This window comes from Mobula birostris, chromosome 10 (genome assembly GCF_030028105.1).
Source record: "Mobula birostris isolate sMobBir1 chromosome 10, sMobBir1.hap1, whole genome shotgun sequence".
Taxonomy (NCBI): Eukaryota; Metazoa; Chordata; class Chondrichthyes; order Myliobatiformes; family Myliobatidae; genus Mobula; species Mobula birostris.
The window spans coordinates 49,858,549-49,874,864 of NC_092379.1; the positions used below are offsets into that span (position 1 = coordinate 49,858,549).

Sequence of the window (16,316 nt, forward strand, 5' to 3'; positions counted from 1 at the left end):
ACGAGGTTCAAGGCGAGCAGAGAAAGATTTAAAAGAGATCCAGGGGCAACTTTTCTACACAGAGGGTGGTGGGTGTACGGAACGAGCTGGGTGAAATCACACCTTTTATAACCATATAACATATAACAATTACAGCACGGAAACAGGCCATCTCGGCTCCTCTAGTCCATGCCGAACTCTTACTCTCACCTAGTCCCACCGACCTGCACTCAGCCCATAACCCTCCATTCCTTTCCTGTCCATATAGCTGTCCATTTTAACTTTAAACGACAACATCGAACCTGCTTCAACCACTTCTGCTGGAAGCTCATTCCACACAGCTACTACTCTCTGAGTAAAGAAGCTCCCCCTCATGTTACCCCTAAACTTTTATCCTTTGACTCTCAACTCATGTCCTGTTGTTTGAATCTTCCCCACTCTCAATGAAAAAGCCTACCCACGCCAACTCTATCTATCCCCCTCATAATTTTAAATACTTCTATCAAGTCCCCCCTCAACCTTCTACGCTTCAAAGAATAATGACCCAACTTGTTCAACCTTTCTCTGTAACTTAGGAGATGAAACCCCAGCAACATTTTAGTAAACCTCCTCTGTACTCTCTCAATTTTATTGACATCTTTCCTATAATTCAGTGACCAGAACTGTACACAATACTCCAAATTTGGCCTTACCAATGCCTATCAATTTCAACATTACATCCCAACTCCTATACTCAATGCTCTGATTTATAAAGGCCAGCAAACCAAAAGCTTTCTTCACCACCCTATCCTCATGAGATTCCACCTTCAGGGAACCATGCACCATTATTCCTAGATCCCTCTGTTCTACTGCATTCTTCAATGCCCTACCATTTACCATGTATGTCCTATTTTGATTAGTCCTACCAAAATGTAGCACCTCACATTTTTCAGCATTAAACTCCATCTTGCCATCTTTCAGCCCACTCTTCTGTCATAAATCTCTCTGCAGATTTTGAAAGCCACAACACCACCAATCTTAGTATCATCTGCATACTTACTCATCCAATTTACCACCCCATCATCCAGATCATTAATATATATGACAAACACCATTGGACCCAGTACAGATCCCTGAGGCACACCACTACACACCGTCCTCCAATCTGACACACAGTTATCCACCACTACTCTCTAGCGTCCCCCATCTAGCCACTGCTAAATCCATTTTACTGTTTGTACTTCCACATTAATGCCTAACGACATTAGGAGACATTTTAAAAGACATTTGGACAGATAGAAAGATGGGAAAGGTTTAGAGCAGAGGGACCCTTGCTTAATGGTATTGGTCCCTGGCATAAAAAAAGTTGGAGGATACAGCGAATTGGACGCACTCGAGCCGGTCAGCATGGATGATTTGGGCCAAATGGCCCACTCCTGAGCTGGATGACCATGAGAGAGGGAACAAGTTAGTGTTAAGTTACGATGAGAAGGATAAGACAAAAGGATAGGACAGGGCAATGGGCTGCCAGGGTGAAAGCTGTTAATGAAGGTGAGAGGTTAATGGGATATCTAGAGGGAGTGACGGAGAACAGGAATGAAGGGACACATTTGAGATGGGAAAGGCGGGTCAGACTGTGGTGAAATTCCCAGCAGGTCAGGAAGTATCTGCGGAGAGTGGGAGACTGGACCAATGTCACAGGGGATGGCCTACCATGCCGTGAGGTACAGGGGAAGCCTGTAATCATAGGGGTCAGAATCGGGTCCTAGAGGCTGCGAGGCGCTGAGATGGAGGGCAAGGTGTCACTCCTCCACTATACGTCGTGCCTCGTTAGAACAAAGCAGAAGGCCTCAGCCAGGAAGATCAGAGAGGGGGAGTGGGATGAAGAATTAAAGTAGAGAGCCAGCGGGATGGGCAGTTCCATAAACTACAGGAGCAGAACCAGGCCATTGAATCTGCTCTGCCATTCAATCGTGGCTGATTTATTTCAACCCCCTTCTCCCATCTTCTCCCCATAACTCAACCCCTTCACGAACCAAGAACCTACCAGTCCCTGCCTGAAATGTACACAGCGACTTGGCCTCCTCCAGCCTCCGTGGCAACAAATCCCAACAGATTCACCACTCTCCGGCGGAAGAAATTCCTCCTGGTCCCCGACATAATGAGACCGCGTCCTCGGAATCCCAGGCTCTCCCACTCTCACGTCTGCTTTATCCGTGTCTTTCAGAATCCAGTAGGTCCTCTCGAGCTCCATTGAGAACCGATCCAGAGACATCAAACCCTCAGAGAGTCGTACAGCCCGGCGACAGGCCCTTCAGCCCGTCACAGTCATGATAGCCAAGGTTCCTTCCTGCCTTTGGCCCATGTCTTTCCTGTCCCACTGACTTTTAAACATTGTAATTGCCCCACCTCTACCACCGTCTCTGGCAGAACATTCCGCACACCCACCATCCCCCTGTATGGGGAAAAAAAACTTACTCCTTTAAACCTTTTCCTTCTCTCCTTGGACCTATGCCTGTTAGCTTTAGACTCTCCTACCCTGGGGGAAAATAGGGTGACTGGTCACTTACTCTCTGTTCCATGTGATTTCAAGCCTCCGAAAGGTCACCCCTGGGTCTCCTTCACTCCAGGGAGAACATTCCCGCCCTGTCCAGTCTCTCCTCGTCAGTCCAGCCCCCCAGTCCCAGTAATATCCTTGTGAACCTTTTCTGCATCCTTGCTTAATCGCATCCTCCCTGTAGCTGGGCGACCAGAAGTCAGGGGGTAGTCCAGATGTGGTCCCACCAACACCCTGCACAGCTGGATTGTGGCATCTCAGCTCCTGGGTTCAGTGCCCTGACCAATAAACGTAGGCGTACCAAGCGCCTTTGTCACCCACCCGCCCCCCCCATCTACCCGCGCTGTCTCCAGGCCTGCCCATCCCACCCCGATTGCCGGTAACCAATCCATGGCTCAGTTTTGTCAACTTGGCGAGCCAGTGGCCGAGGGAGTGTGTGCCAACCCTGACGCGGGCCACGGAGAGATGGCGGACCGCCAGCAGCTGCGGTGGGCGGAACATTCTCTGTGGCTCACTGCAGTCAGCGAGCCTGGGTTTCATTTCTCTGGCGCAGGGGAGACGGTGGGAGGGGCGGGGAGGTGCTGGCTGGAAGGAGTGCAAGTGAATTCCTGAATCACCTGGAAGGCCTCTTCCTCATTGCTGCCTCCTGCTGTCCAGTTGGGCGGGCGTGGGTGTTTCTCAGGTCTCGCCAGGGTGAGAGGGTGACGGGGTGTACATTCCAACGTACCTGAAGGCCCAGTGGCAGCTCCTTGGGTGTCGGACGCTCTTTTCCCATCAGCACCAGAACGGAGTGAATTCCCCCGGGGACAGTTTGCTGGGGAGAAGAATTGGTGCCGGGTTAACAGGGTGGTAGTGTGGAGTGTACCCACCACCTAGTCCCCCCGCCCACCCTCGAGTGTCAGGTTCAGGCACCCAGCTCTCTGCACAAAAAAAAACTACTGGGTACAGGTTTAAGTTGCCCTGGCGGGGCTGGGGGCAACTTTTCTACGCAGAGGGTGGTGGGTGTGTGGAACGAGTTGCTGGAGGTGGTAGAAGAGGCGGGTAAAGGTAAGACATTCGGGCGGGTACTGTACACGGGTAGGAAAGGTTGAGAGGGATGTGGGCCCAACACTGGCAAATGGGTCAGCAGGGACAAGTTGGGCCAAAGGGCCTGTTCTTGTGCTGTTTGTGCCCCACTCTTCCTGCAACGGGGCAACCAGAACTGCACACAGTAGCCTCGTGTCCTACACACAGCAGTAATGTCACGTGACTTGCCAATGCTTATATTCTATTCCACAACCAGTGAAGGCAAGTAGGTCGTGGGTTGTTGGGCATGTGGCCAAGTGGTTAAGGTGTTCACCTAGTGATCTCAAAGTCGCTAGTTCGAGCCTCAGCTGTGGCAGCGTGTTTGTGCCCTTGAGCAAGGCACTTAATCACATATTGCTCTAGTCTGTGCGAGGAGTGGTGCCCCACACAGACTTCCAATCTGTGCCTTGTAAGGCATGAAAATGCCCGACGCAGACCTCTCATGGTCTGAGTCGGCGTTCCCTCCCTCCTTCCCTGTCTTTACCACCTTATCCATTTTCAGGGGGCGGTGAACTTGCACCCCAACACGCCTCACCACAAGGTGTTCTGTGTCAGACATATCTACAGGAGGCGAGGCATCCATCATTGAAGGTCCTGCTCTCCATGCCGTGCCATCTTCTCACAGCTCCCACTGGGCAGGAGGTACAGAAGCCTGAAGACCCATACCACCAGGTTTAAGAACGGCTACTTCCCTTCAACCATCCAGTTCTTGAACCAACCTGCATCACTAACGCTTACCAACACTGAACCTTGTGTTTTTCTTTGGTTCAATGTTTCCATTTAATGTCAGAGGATGTATACAGTATACGACCTGAAATTCTTACTCATCACAGGCATCCACAAAACAGCGAGGAGGAAAAACCCCAAAGAATGAATGACAGGGAAAAATTAGAACCCCAAAGACACCCCCCCCACGTACAAAGTAGCTGCAAAAACTTCAACCCTCCCTCTCCCTCCCCCCCCCACTCGCTCCGGCAAAAAACATCAGCACCCCCCATGCAATCAATAACAAGCCCACAGAGACCACAATCTAGAACCCCACACCTTGTCACCTCAACAGGCCCTCTCTCGTGCTAGCGAGGAAAAGAGAGAGATCACTCCTGCCACAGCGAGTGGGGGGCGGATAACAGCTCCCTGTTTTGATGTTTTTTTGCTCTAATCATGTTCTTTCTTGTAAAAATCCTGAATAATTTGTGTTTAATTTATCATTTTCTTGCGAATGTTGTATATCTGTTGCGACGTGCTTGGGCAGTTGTTGCAAATCAGATGTTTTTAATTGTGTCTGTGTATTAAGTACAAGCATAGATAGCAATTACTCTGACTTCTTACAGAAAAACTTGACAAATCTTCTGCAGAGATCAAAACCCACCTCAATGAAATTTAGTTTTGTAAATAATATTTGATTGACTGGGAAAAACGCAATGACTTCAAACTACTAACCTACTCTGCTCACTGATGCGCTTCTGATGAGGCAGCCTGTTGACCCTGCTCAAGTTCCGATACAGAACTAGACTCCACGTTCCCCTTAACAGATAGACCATAAGACCATAAAACAAAGGAGCAGAAGTAGGCCATTCGGCCCATTGAGTCTGCTCCACCATTTTATCATGAGCTGATCCATTCTCCTATTTAGTCCCACTCCCCCGCCTTCTCACCATAACCTTTGATGTCCTGGCTACTCAGATACCTATCAATCTCTGCCTTAAATACACCCAATGACTTGGCCTCCACTGCTGCCCGTGGCAACAAATTCCATAGATTCACCACCCTCTGACTAAAAAAATTTCTTCGCATTTCTGTTCTGAAAGGGCGCCTTTCAATCCTTAAGTCATGCCCTCTCGTACTAGACTCCCTCATCATGGGAAACAACTTTGCCACATCCACTCTGTCCATGCCTTTTAACATTCGAAATGTTTCTATGAGGTCTCCCCTCATTCTTCTAAACTCCAAGGAATACAGTCCAAGAGCGGACAAACGTTCCTCATATGTTAACCCTCTCATTCCCAGAATCATTCTAGTGAATCTTCTCTGTACCCTCTCCAACATCAGCACATCTTTTCTTAAATAAGGAGACCAAAACTGCCCACAGTACTCCAAGAGAGGTCTCCCCAGCGCCTTATAGAGCCTCAACATCACATCCCTGCTCCTATACTCTATTCCTCTAGAAATGAATGCCAACATTGCATTCGCCCTCTTCACCACTGACTCAACCTGGAGGTTAACCTTAAGGTTATCCTGTATGAGGACTCCCAAGTTCGTTGCATCTCAGAACTTTGAATTCTTTCCCCATTTAAATAATAGTCTGCCCGTTTATTTTTTCTGCCAAAGTGCATAACCATACACTTTCCAACATTGTACTTCACTTGCCACTTCTCTGCCCATTCTTCCAAGCTATCCAAGTCTCTCTGCAGACTCTCCGTTTCCTCAGCACTACCGGCCCCTCCACCTATCTTCGTATCATCAGCAAACTTAGCCACAAAGCCATCTATTCCATAATCCAAATCGTTGATGTACAACGTAAAAAGAAGCGGTCCCAACACTGATCGCTGCGGAACACCACTGGTAACCGGCAGCCAGCCAGAATAGGATCCCTTTATTCCCACTCTCTGTTTCCTGCCAATCAGCCAACGCTCTATCCACGTATGTAACTTTCCCGTAATTCCATGGGCTCTTATCTTGTTAAGTAGCCTCATGTGTGGCACCTTGTCAAAGGCCTTCTGAAAATCCAAATATACAACATCCACTGCATCTCCCTTGTCTAGCCTACTGGTAATTTCCTCAAAAAATTGTAATAGGCTTGTCAGGCAGGATTTTCCTTTAAGGAATCCATGCTGAGTTCTGCCTATCTTGTCATATGCCTCCAGGTACTCTGTAACCTCATCCTTGACAGAGCCCAAACAGGCCCAGCCCCACTGCTCCAGAGACCCAGTAAAAAATAGACGAACACGCAGGACGAACAAGGAGGCCATTAGCTTTCAGCTTCCCCACTGCGGACTGTGTGTGGTGGTCTCACCTGGAAGGTATCAAGGGCTTTCCAGATCGCAGCTGCCGGCCAGCTGCCACGAGCGTCCATCAGCACCCTGAGACCCCTCTCTTGCATCTCCTTCCTGCAGGCACAGACAGGGGAAGAGATTAAAATTAAAGGAGAGACGGGCAACGGTGGGGGCAGCACAGTAGCGTAGCGGTCAGCAGTACCAGCGCCCTAGGTTCACTTCCCGCCACTGACTATAAGGAGTTTGTAGGTTCTCCCTGTGACCTTGTGGGTTTCCTCCCAGTGCTCTGGTTTCCTCCCACAGTCTAAAGACGTACCAGTTAGTAGGTTAATTGGTCTTTGTAAATTGTTCCGTGATTAAGCTAGGGTTAAACAGAGGGATTGCTAAGAGGCTTGAAGGGCCAGAAGGCGTACTCCACACTGTATGTCAACAAATAAATAATAAATCAGAAAGATAAACTCTTGGCGGGCTTCCAGCCAGGTACAGGTATCAACTTTAACCAACATTTTGATGACAAATCTGCCATCTTCATCAGGGATGATGCCTGGACATGGCTAGGCCAGTGGTATATTACACCCCTCCTGACTGGTTAGTCCTCATCCAATCAGGCTTCTGCTGTCCCACCCTGTTTACAATTGAATTCCAGTTCTTACTCAGAGTGAGACCTTCATCTCTGTTAAAAAAAATATTCCTCAAGTTTTATTTCACTGGCTGTCCCAAAACCCATTGGCACGGCACAGAGGAAGAAGATTATGCTTGAGGATAAAGGGTGGAGGGGAGTAGAATGGAGAAGAGGGACAGCTAGGGGAAGAAACAAAAACAGAGCATAAAAGGGAGGGAGAGTGATAGACAGAATAATCAAAAGACTGAGAAAGAGAGAGGGAGATAGAGAAATATATATTGGAGGACAGACTGAGAGGCAGGGATATGGAGACAAAAGACAGAGAAAGGAAACGGAGACAAAGAGGAAGGTAGAGAAAATGATTGAAGAGGTGAAGAGAGTGGAACAGAGGACAAAGAGGGGGGAAGATAAATAGGCACTGGGGAAGAGAGAGAGAGGCAAAGAGAAATATCGAGAGAGAGAAATTGGCAGAGGCCAAGGGAAAGAAACAAGGGGTAGAGGGGGATGAAAGAGAGAGGCAGGAATTGGGGGAGAGAGAAATAGAGACAGACAGACAGAGACGTTGAGAGAGAGAGAGAGATATGGGAGCAAGACAGAGGCACAGAAAAAGGTGGACATTGAGAGAGCGAGAGTGTGAAAGGGAGAAAAAGAGAGTGAAAAGAGAGAGAGGAGAGAGAGAAAAACTATGGAGAGACATAGAGAGCCCTCTGTAGCATTCACATGTTTCCCCCACAGTGTATGTATCCAATTACTGTTGTGGGGTCACAGCGGAAGCTGGATCCGCTGCCTTGCAGAAACACAACCTTCTCCATTCTGATGGATGCAGGGATCACAGATTGACCCCATCACGTCAGAAGTTCATTCTGGGCCTATCGTGCTGGGAGGTCCTGTTACCTTTCTACGGCAAGGTCCCGTAGGCGTCGGAGTGGATGCAGGGATCACACATGAGTGTACGCATTAAGGTGAATGGATCAGGTGATTTATTTGTCCCTGGGAGAAGGGGGCTGGAAGTGGGGTGCCCCAACAAGGTCCATAAGACCATAAGACATAGGAACTTAACTTGGACCATCGAATCTGCTCCACCCTCCCATCATGTCTGATTTATTGTCCATCTCAACCCCATTCTCTTACCTTTGCCCTGTAACCTTTACTAATCTTACTAATCAAGTACCCATATACCCATTGACAGCATCCACAGCCCTCTGCAGCAATGAATTCCACAGATTCCCCACCCACTGGCTGAAGAAATTCCTCCTCATCTCCTGTTCCAAAGGGATCTCCTTCTATTCCGTTCCTGCTCCTTGGATCCTAGACTCCCCCCACTACAGGAAACATCATCTCCACGTCCACTCTACCCAAGCCTTTCAATATTCAATATATTTCAATGAGATGCCCCCTCCCCGTAATGTAGAGGCTTTGTACAGTCCTCACCTTGAGATGGAGTGGAGGTAGAGGAGGACCCCCACCAGCTGCGCGCTGCTGCACCTGGGGTCCTGCGGTTCGGGGTTCCTCACTGCGACGATGACCAGAGCTCGGCCGTCCCTGTCCCTGCTCCCTGTCAGGTGAAGGTCAGAGGCTGAATGAGGACAACGTCACAGCAAGAAGCAGCTCGGTACATCAACACTGAACAAGCCTGGGCTCTACTGGATGGCTCCCTTTGTCCATAAATAAGTATTTCATGGTCTACAATATTACAACAGAAACACTAAAAACAACAATAATGAACACCAACTATAGTATTCATAACCATTTCTCTTTTTCTTTACAAATCCCAGTTCTAGAATGGTGCAGCTCTACAACATTAATAACATCAGAAAAAAAAATTATAAGAAAAAAATTAAAATATTCCCTTCCTCGTCCAGGATGCCCTTTACCCCCCCTCAGCACCTAACGATCCCGTCCCAGGCACCCCTCTATTGTGGCTGTAGAAACCTTAACAATGGCAGGACCCTGAAGGGCAAAAGGATCTTGGGATCTGAGTCTATGTCTCCCTGCTGAGTTCCTCCAGCATTTTGTGTGTGTTGCCTGAAAGTGACTGCTCAGGTGAAGAAGGCCTGGGGCACACTTGCTTTTATTAGTCAGGGAACTAAGTTCACGAGTCAGGAACTTTGGTTGCAGCATTATACAATTCTCATTATCATCATCACCTTTGCCCCAGCCATTATCAATACTCTTCGGAGATTGTCCGCCTAGCGTTGGTGGTCGCGTAACCGGGACTTGTGACATGCACTGGCTGCTCATACGACCATCCGCCAGCTGCTCCCGTGGGCTCATGTGACCCTGATTGTGGGGATAAGGAGGTGCTACACCTTGCCCAAGGGTGCCCTGGAGACTAATGGAGGGAAGGAGGGCTTTACCCCTCCTGTCTCCACACTGCCACCCTATTATACAACACTGGTCAGGCCAAATCTGGAGTATAGCGTTAAATTCTGGTCACCCCATTGTAAGAAGGATGGAACGGCTTTGGAGAGGGCGCATACGTGGTTTACCGGGATGTTGTTTGAATTGGGCACAGATGCTATAAAGGGGGGTTGGGTATACTGTGCCTGAGTTGTTTTCTGTGGAGTAGCGGAGGTTAAGGGGGAGACCTGACAAAGATCATGAAAGGATCACACAGAGTAGACAACAGTATCTTCTCCCCAGGCTTGGCATACATAATTCTAGAGCTCATACATTAAGGTGGGTGGGGGGTAAGATTAAAAGAGGTGTGCAAGGCAAGGTTTTATATGCAAAGACTGATGAGTGACTGGAATGAGATGCCTGCGGTGATGGTGGGTGCGGATACGATAGAGGAGTTTAGGGGATCTTAAATAACACATGGAATGGAGTAAAGATTTTGTAATCATTTCATTACTAATTTAATTAGTACAGCACAATACTGTAGGCCAAAGAGTCTTTTCCTGCGCTAAACTGTTCTACATCCAATCTTCATGCAGGGTGGTGAAGGGGGAGACTTCAGCTGATCAATTACAGAGCTTCAGGGGTTAATGGCAGATAGGGGACCATCACACATCTTCACGGAGAGGTTGGGGCACCTTTTGCAGCCAGTGGCTGCACAGGGTTGTTTGCTCAAGGCCATGGACGGGAAGATTTGGTCAAAGATGGACAGAAAGATTTGGTCAAAGCCATGGAGGGGAAGATTTGGTCAAAGTCATGGAGGGGAAGATTTGGTTGAAGACATGGACGGGAAGATTTGGTCAAAGCCATGGAGGGGAAGATTTGGTCAAAGCCGTGGACGGGAAGATTTGGTTAAAGACATGGAGGGGAAGATTTGGTCAAAGCCATGGAGGGGAAGATTTGGTCAAAGCCATGGATGGGAAGATTTGGTCAAACCCATGGACAAGAAGTTAATGGCTGTAAAAGAGATCGAGAAAGTGCAGGGATCTGGTCACAAAGTAGCCCTACTCTCTGTGAAGGACCAAACAAGACAAAGGGGTTGAATGGCCAGGCACCACCCCAATTCCTCTCATGTAGCGCTGTGTAAAGGCTGTCAGAAATTTAATTTTTCACTCTACTCCTACCCCGATCCAACATCCTGCACTGTTTATCTCTCCCCATGCATACAGTCTGACCCCCAGAGCCCCTATCTCCTAGCAACATGGTACACATTATTGGAAGACACACAAGGCTTGTGCACACCCTGCACCCACCCGCGCGCGCTCACACACACACTCACACATACACACACACACACACACACTCACACATACACACACGCACACTCACACATACACACACACACTCACACACACACTCACACACACACACACTCACACACACACTCACACACTCACACATACACACACACATATGCTATACACTCACACACACACACACACTCATACACCTACACTATACACTCACACACACACATACACTCACACATACACACACACACACTCACATACACACACACACACTCACACATACACACAGACACACACACTCACACACACACACTCACACATACACACTCACACATACACACACACATACACTAAACACTCACACACACTCATACACCTACACTATACACTCACACACAGACATACACTCACACATACACACGCACTCACACACATACACTGTACACTCACACACACACACATACACTATACACTCACACACACACACATACACACACGCATACACTGTACACTCACACACACACACACACACACTATACACTCACACACACACACACACACTCACACACCTACACTATACACTCACACACACACACACACTCACACATACACACATACACACTCACACACGTACACACACACATACACTATACACTCACACACACATACACTATACACATACACACACTCACACACATACACTATACACTCACACACACACTCACACACATACACTCACACATACACTATACACACACACACACATACACTATACACTCACACACACATACACTATACACATACACACACACACTCACACACATACACTATACACACACACACACACACACACACACGTACGTACACTCACACATACACTATACACTCACACACACACACACACACACACACACACACACACACGTACACTCACACGTACACTCACACACACATACACTATACACACACACACACACACACACACTCACACACACATACACTATACACTCACACGCACACACTGAAGATCCGGTTTCACTTGAACCCTAGCCTCCTGATCCTTGGGTACCCAACGTGGTTGGCAGTGGTTGAGGGGTTGTGGAAGAAAGATTTGGTGTGGCAGTTCATTTAGGGAGCCTCCTTGTCTGTCTATTCCTGAACTGGGCCAAGATGACCATTCCCGGTCAGGAGCAGTGGGCTATCAGGCATTTTTCCCATCTCCACTGTCTGTCCTTGTTCCAATGATGTGTATATATGAGAGAAAGGGAGGGAAGTTGGAGGGAGAGATAGAGATGTAGGGATAGGTGGAGGAAAGAGGGAGGGAGAGTGGGAGGGGAAGAGGAGGAGGGAGAGGAGTGGGAGAGGAGGGAGAGAGGAAGGGAGGAGAGGACGACGGAGAGGGGTGGGAGAAGAAGGAGAGTGGGAGGGAGGAGAGGAGAACAGAGAGGGGTGGGAGAGGAGGGAGAGAGGGAGGGAGGAGAGGAGGACAGAGAAGGGTGGGAGAGGAGGATGGAGAGGAGGAGGGAGGGCATGGGAGAGAGGGAAGGAGGAGAGGAGGATGGAGAGAGGTGGAAGAGGAGGGAGAGAGGAAGGGATGAGAGGAGGGAGAGAGGAAGGGATGAGAGGAGGACAGAGACGGGTGGGAGAGGAAAGAGAGAGGGAGGGAGGAGAGGAGGACGGAGAGGGGTGGGAGAGGAGGGAGAGCAGTGAAAGGGGGAGGGAGATGAGGAGGAAGAGTGGGAGGAGAGGGGGAGAAGAGGGAGAGGGAGAAGGGGAGGGAGAGTGAGAGGGAATGGGGAGGAGAAAGTGGTATCTCCAGAGGCTTTCTGTGATCAGTGGGAATTGGATCCTGAACAAGGATAGTTGTGTTTTGTTTTGAAGAACTATGGAAATATTCTGAAAAAAAATGTTATGTAAATATAGCAATAAACCTCCTTTCAAAACAAAGTAACACAGACAAAGCAACATAATCCCTATTTCCTCTCCCTCAACGGCATTTTTTTGTCTCCACCATTCTGGTGGCCCTCTCACCCCTTTCCTTCACCTCCCCTACCCATCACCTCCCCTTTCCTTCACCTCCCCTACCCATCACCTCTCCTACCCATCACCTCCCCTACCCATCACCTCCCCTTTCCATCACCTCCCCTACCCATCACCTCCCCTACCCATCACCTCCCCTTTTTCACCTCCCCTACCCATCACCTCCTCTTTCCTTCACCTCCCCTACCCATCACCTCTCCTACCCATCACCTCCCCTACCCATCACCTCCCCTACCCATCACCCCCCCCTTTCCTTCACCTCCCCTACCCATCACCTCCCCTACCCATCACCTCTCCTACCCATCACCTCCCCTACCCATCACCTCCCCTTTCCTTCACCTCCCCTACCCATCACCTCCCCTACCCATCACCTCTCCTACCCATCACCTCCCCTACCCATCACCTCCCCTACCCATCACCTCCCCTTTCCTTCACCTCCCCTACCCATCACCTCCCCTTTCCTTCACCTCCCCTACCCATCACCTCTCCTACCCATCACCTCCCCTTTCCTTCACCTTCCCTACCCATCACCTCCCCTACCCATCACCTCCCCTTTCCTTCACCTTCCCTACCCATCACCTCCCCTACCCATCACCTCCCCTACCCATCACCTCCCCTTTCCTTCACCTCCCCTACCCATCACCTCCCCTTTCCTTCACCTCCCCTACCCATCACCTCTCCTACCCATCACCTCCCCTTTCCCTCACCTTCCCTACCCATCACCTCCCCTACCCATCACCTCCCCTACCCATCACTTCCCCTTTCCTTCACCTCCCCTACCCATCACCTCCCCTTTCCTTCACCTCCCCTACCCATCACCTCCCCTTTCCTTCATCTCCCCCACCCATCACCTCCCCTTTTTCACCTCCCCTACCCATCACCTCCCCTTTCCTTCATCTCCCCCACCCATCACCGCCCCTTTTTCACCTCCCCTACCCATCACCTCCCCTTTCCGTCACCCTCTCTGGTTCCTTCCTCTTATTCCACTCTCCTCTCCTTTCAGATTTTTCTTCTGCAGCCTTTTTCCACCTTTCACCCATCACTTCCCAAATTCTCACATCATCCCCTCTCCCACCCACCCACCTCCCCTTCCCCTATTCTCACCTATCGCGTGACAGCTTATTCTCCTCCCCCTCCCTCTACCTTCAGCTCCTTTCCTGTCCGATGATGAAGGGTCTCGGCCCAAAACCTCGACTGGTTATTCTCCACCATGGATGCTGCCTGACCTACTAAGTTCCTCCAGTACTTTACGTGTTGCTCCAGGTTTCCAGCACGCACAGAATCTATCGTGTCTATAATCTCCACCTGACTGTCGCAATTATCCCATATTACCTGGTCTCACCCTATCGCAGATATTTCCCCTGTCCTATCCACCTCTTTCTGCTACCTCCTCAGCAACCCTGTTCCAAAGAACGGTCTCATTCACTCTTGCTTTTCCCACCGCAGAGGCTGTCTGACCTGCTGAGTGTTTTCAGTTCACATTTCTGCTGCCTGCCCCTGACTGGCTTCACTCCTCTGCCGGCCCACAGCCCGTGCCTACCTGGGAGAGACAGGACCTCAGAGCGAAGCACATCCAGGTCCACCTTGAGCGAAGCTGCAGGGCATGGGTCTACGGCAAGGTCTCCATCGAGGCCAAGGGGCTCACTCTCCTCTGCAGCATCACTGTTTTCTCTTCCAGTGGGGGCCGGATCCTGCGGCAATGGGTGAGCGGAGACCTCAGACGGTCGAGGCGTGAGAACCTCAGGGAGATGGGGTGAGGGAATGCCACCCAGGGGCTGTGGTGAGACCTCAGCGGTTTGACAGGAAGCAGCATCAGGCGGCTGCGGTGAGTGGACGTTGCCTGTGGCTGGTGAGGGGACCTGGGGCAGTGGAGGTGAGGGGACCTCGGACGCTTGGCATGAGGTGACTTCAGGCAATAGGGGTGAGGGAACCTCTGGCAGCTGTAGTGAGGGGGCATTAGGAAGCTGAGGTGACGGGACCTCAGAAGATTGAGATAAGGCAACCTCAGGCAGTTGAGGGGAGGAGAGTTTGGAAAGTTGAGATGAGGGAACCTCAGAGAGTTGAGGTGAGGGAACTTTGATTGAAGATGTTAAACTCTCAGGCGGCTGAGATGAGGAGACTTTAGAAGGTTCAGATGAGGAAACCTCAGGTAGTTGAGGTGAGGAGACCTCGGAGGATTGAGACAAGGCTGCTGGTGGTAAGGAGACCTCAGACCACCTGGGACAAGAGACTTTGGACAGTTGTTGGGCAGCCCTACTGGGCAGTGGAAGTGTCATGCTTCCAGTCTTATGATAGGCTGGCACACTGGGAGCTTGGCGTGGCGAATCCTTTCCACCTCCCTTGTCTCCGGACGGACGAACACTACAGGGACCTAGAGGAAGAGAGGGGGAATGGTGACTGAGGATGAGGCACAAAATAACAGCAAGAAGGAGCAGTGCACGCTTCATCTCTCAAACGAGCTGACGGGTAGGGCTGATGCTGGCAGGAGAAAGCCGTCCGTCCCACCCCGAGTGTCCCGGCCCGGAACCAACCAGGTAGACCCTGCTTCCCTCATGGGTCACGCCTCCCCCTGGACCTCCCCAGGAAAGGTTTGAACATGAGGGGCAGGGCCCGGGTCTAATGGCCTCGTGGGCCGGGAGTTCCAGAACACCCCCACCACCATCTTGTCTTCTCCTGATCAACTTCAGTCTCGTCCTCATGGTCACCACTTATTTTCTGCTACTTATCTATTTAATACTGTTTTTCTGTTACAGTCTTGTTTTTATCTACCGCTTTATTTAATTGCCTGAGAGGAAGCCAAACAGAGTTTCATTATACCTTATGTATAATGACAATAAAGATCATTCAATTCAATTCAATTCAATTCACCAGCCTGCCCGCTAATGGGAATTCACCTACCCGACCATCACAATATCCAATAAACCCCTCCGGCCTTCTTCACTCCAAAGGAAATGTCAACAGTGTCCCCTCCTGCACAGAGTTAGAGGGGCATTTAGCACTGAAACAGGCCTACGGCCCTTTTCAGCCATGATACTCTCCGCAACTGTCAACACTAATCCCCTTGGACTCATAGCTCTCTACACCTTGGTAGTTCAACTTCTTCCCAAAGGGGATGAGAGCAGGGTCTTCTCGCAGCATTGTCTACAACCCCCTCCCCCGCCACAATGACGGTTGCCCTGACGACGCCCAGGTGAAACGGGCCGTTTACCCCTGGCAATTCTGGAGATGGGTGGGCAAGGGAGGAGGGGAATGTCCTAAATTTACAACAAAAGAGAGAAATTGAAATCCAATTTGTCCCCACGTGACAGAGTCACCAGGCTAAGAGACAGGCCATTCAGCCCAACTTGTCCATGCTGTTCATCTGCCAGTGTTTATGCCCCTATCCCGCTAAACCTCTCCTATCCACGTACCTGTCCCAGCGCCTTTTGCACATT

At 50.0% G+C, this 16,316-nt stretch overlaps 1 protein-coding gene across 1 annotated transcript in view; it reads right to left on the bottom strand.

Moving 5' to 3' along the window:
- Positions 1–16,316, bottom strand: part of LOC140203672 (uncharacterized) — an 85,140-nt gene that overhangs the window by 23,402 nt on the left and 45,422 nt on the right. The window contains exons 4-7 of the mRNA XM_072269720.1: positions 14,423–15,253; positions 8,627–8,750; positions 6,594–6,687; positions 3,243–3,329 (exon numbers count right to left, since the gene is read on the bottom strand). Of these exons, the coding sequence (XP_072125821.1) occupies positions 3,243–3,329; positions 6,594–6,687; positions 8,627–8,750; positions 14,423–15,253 (1,136 nt within the window). The remainder of the gene's footprint in view (positions 1–3,242; positions 3,330–6,593; positions 6,688–8,626; positions 8,751–14,422; positions 15,254–16,316) is intronic.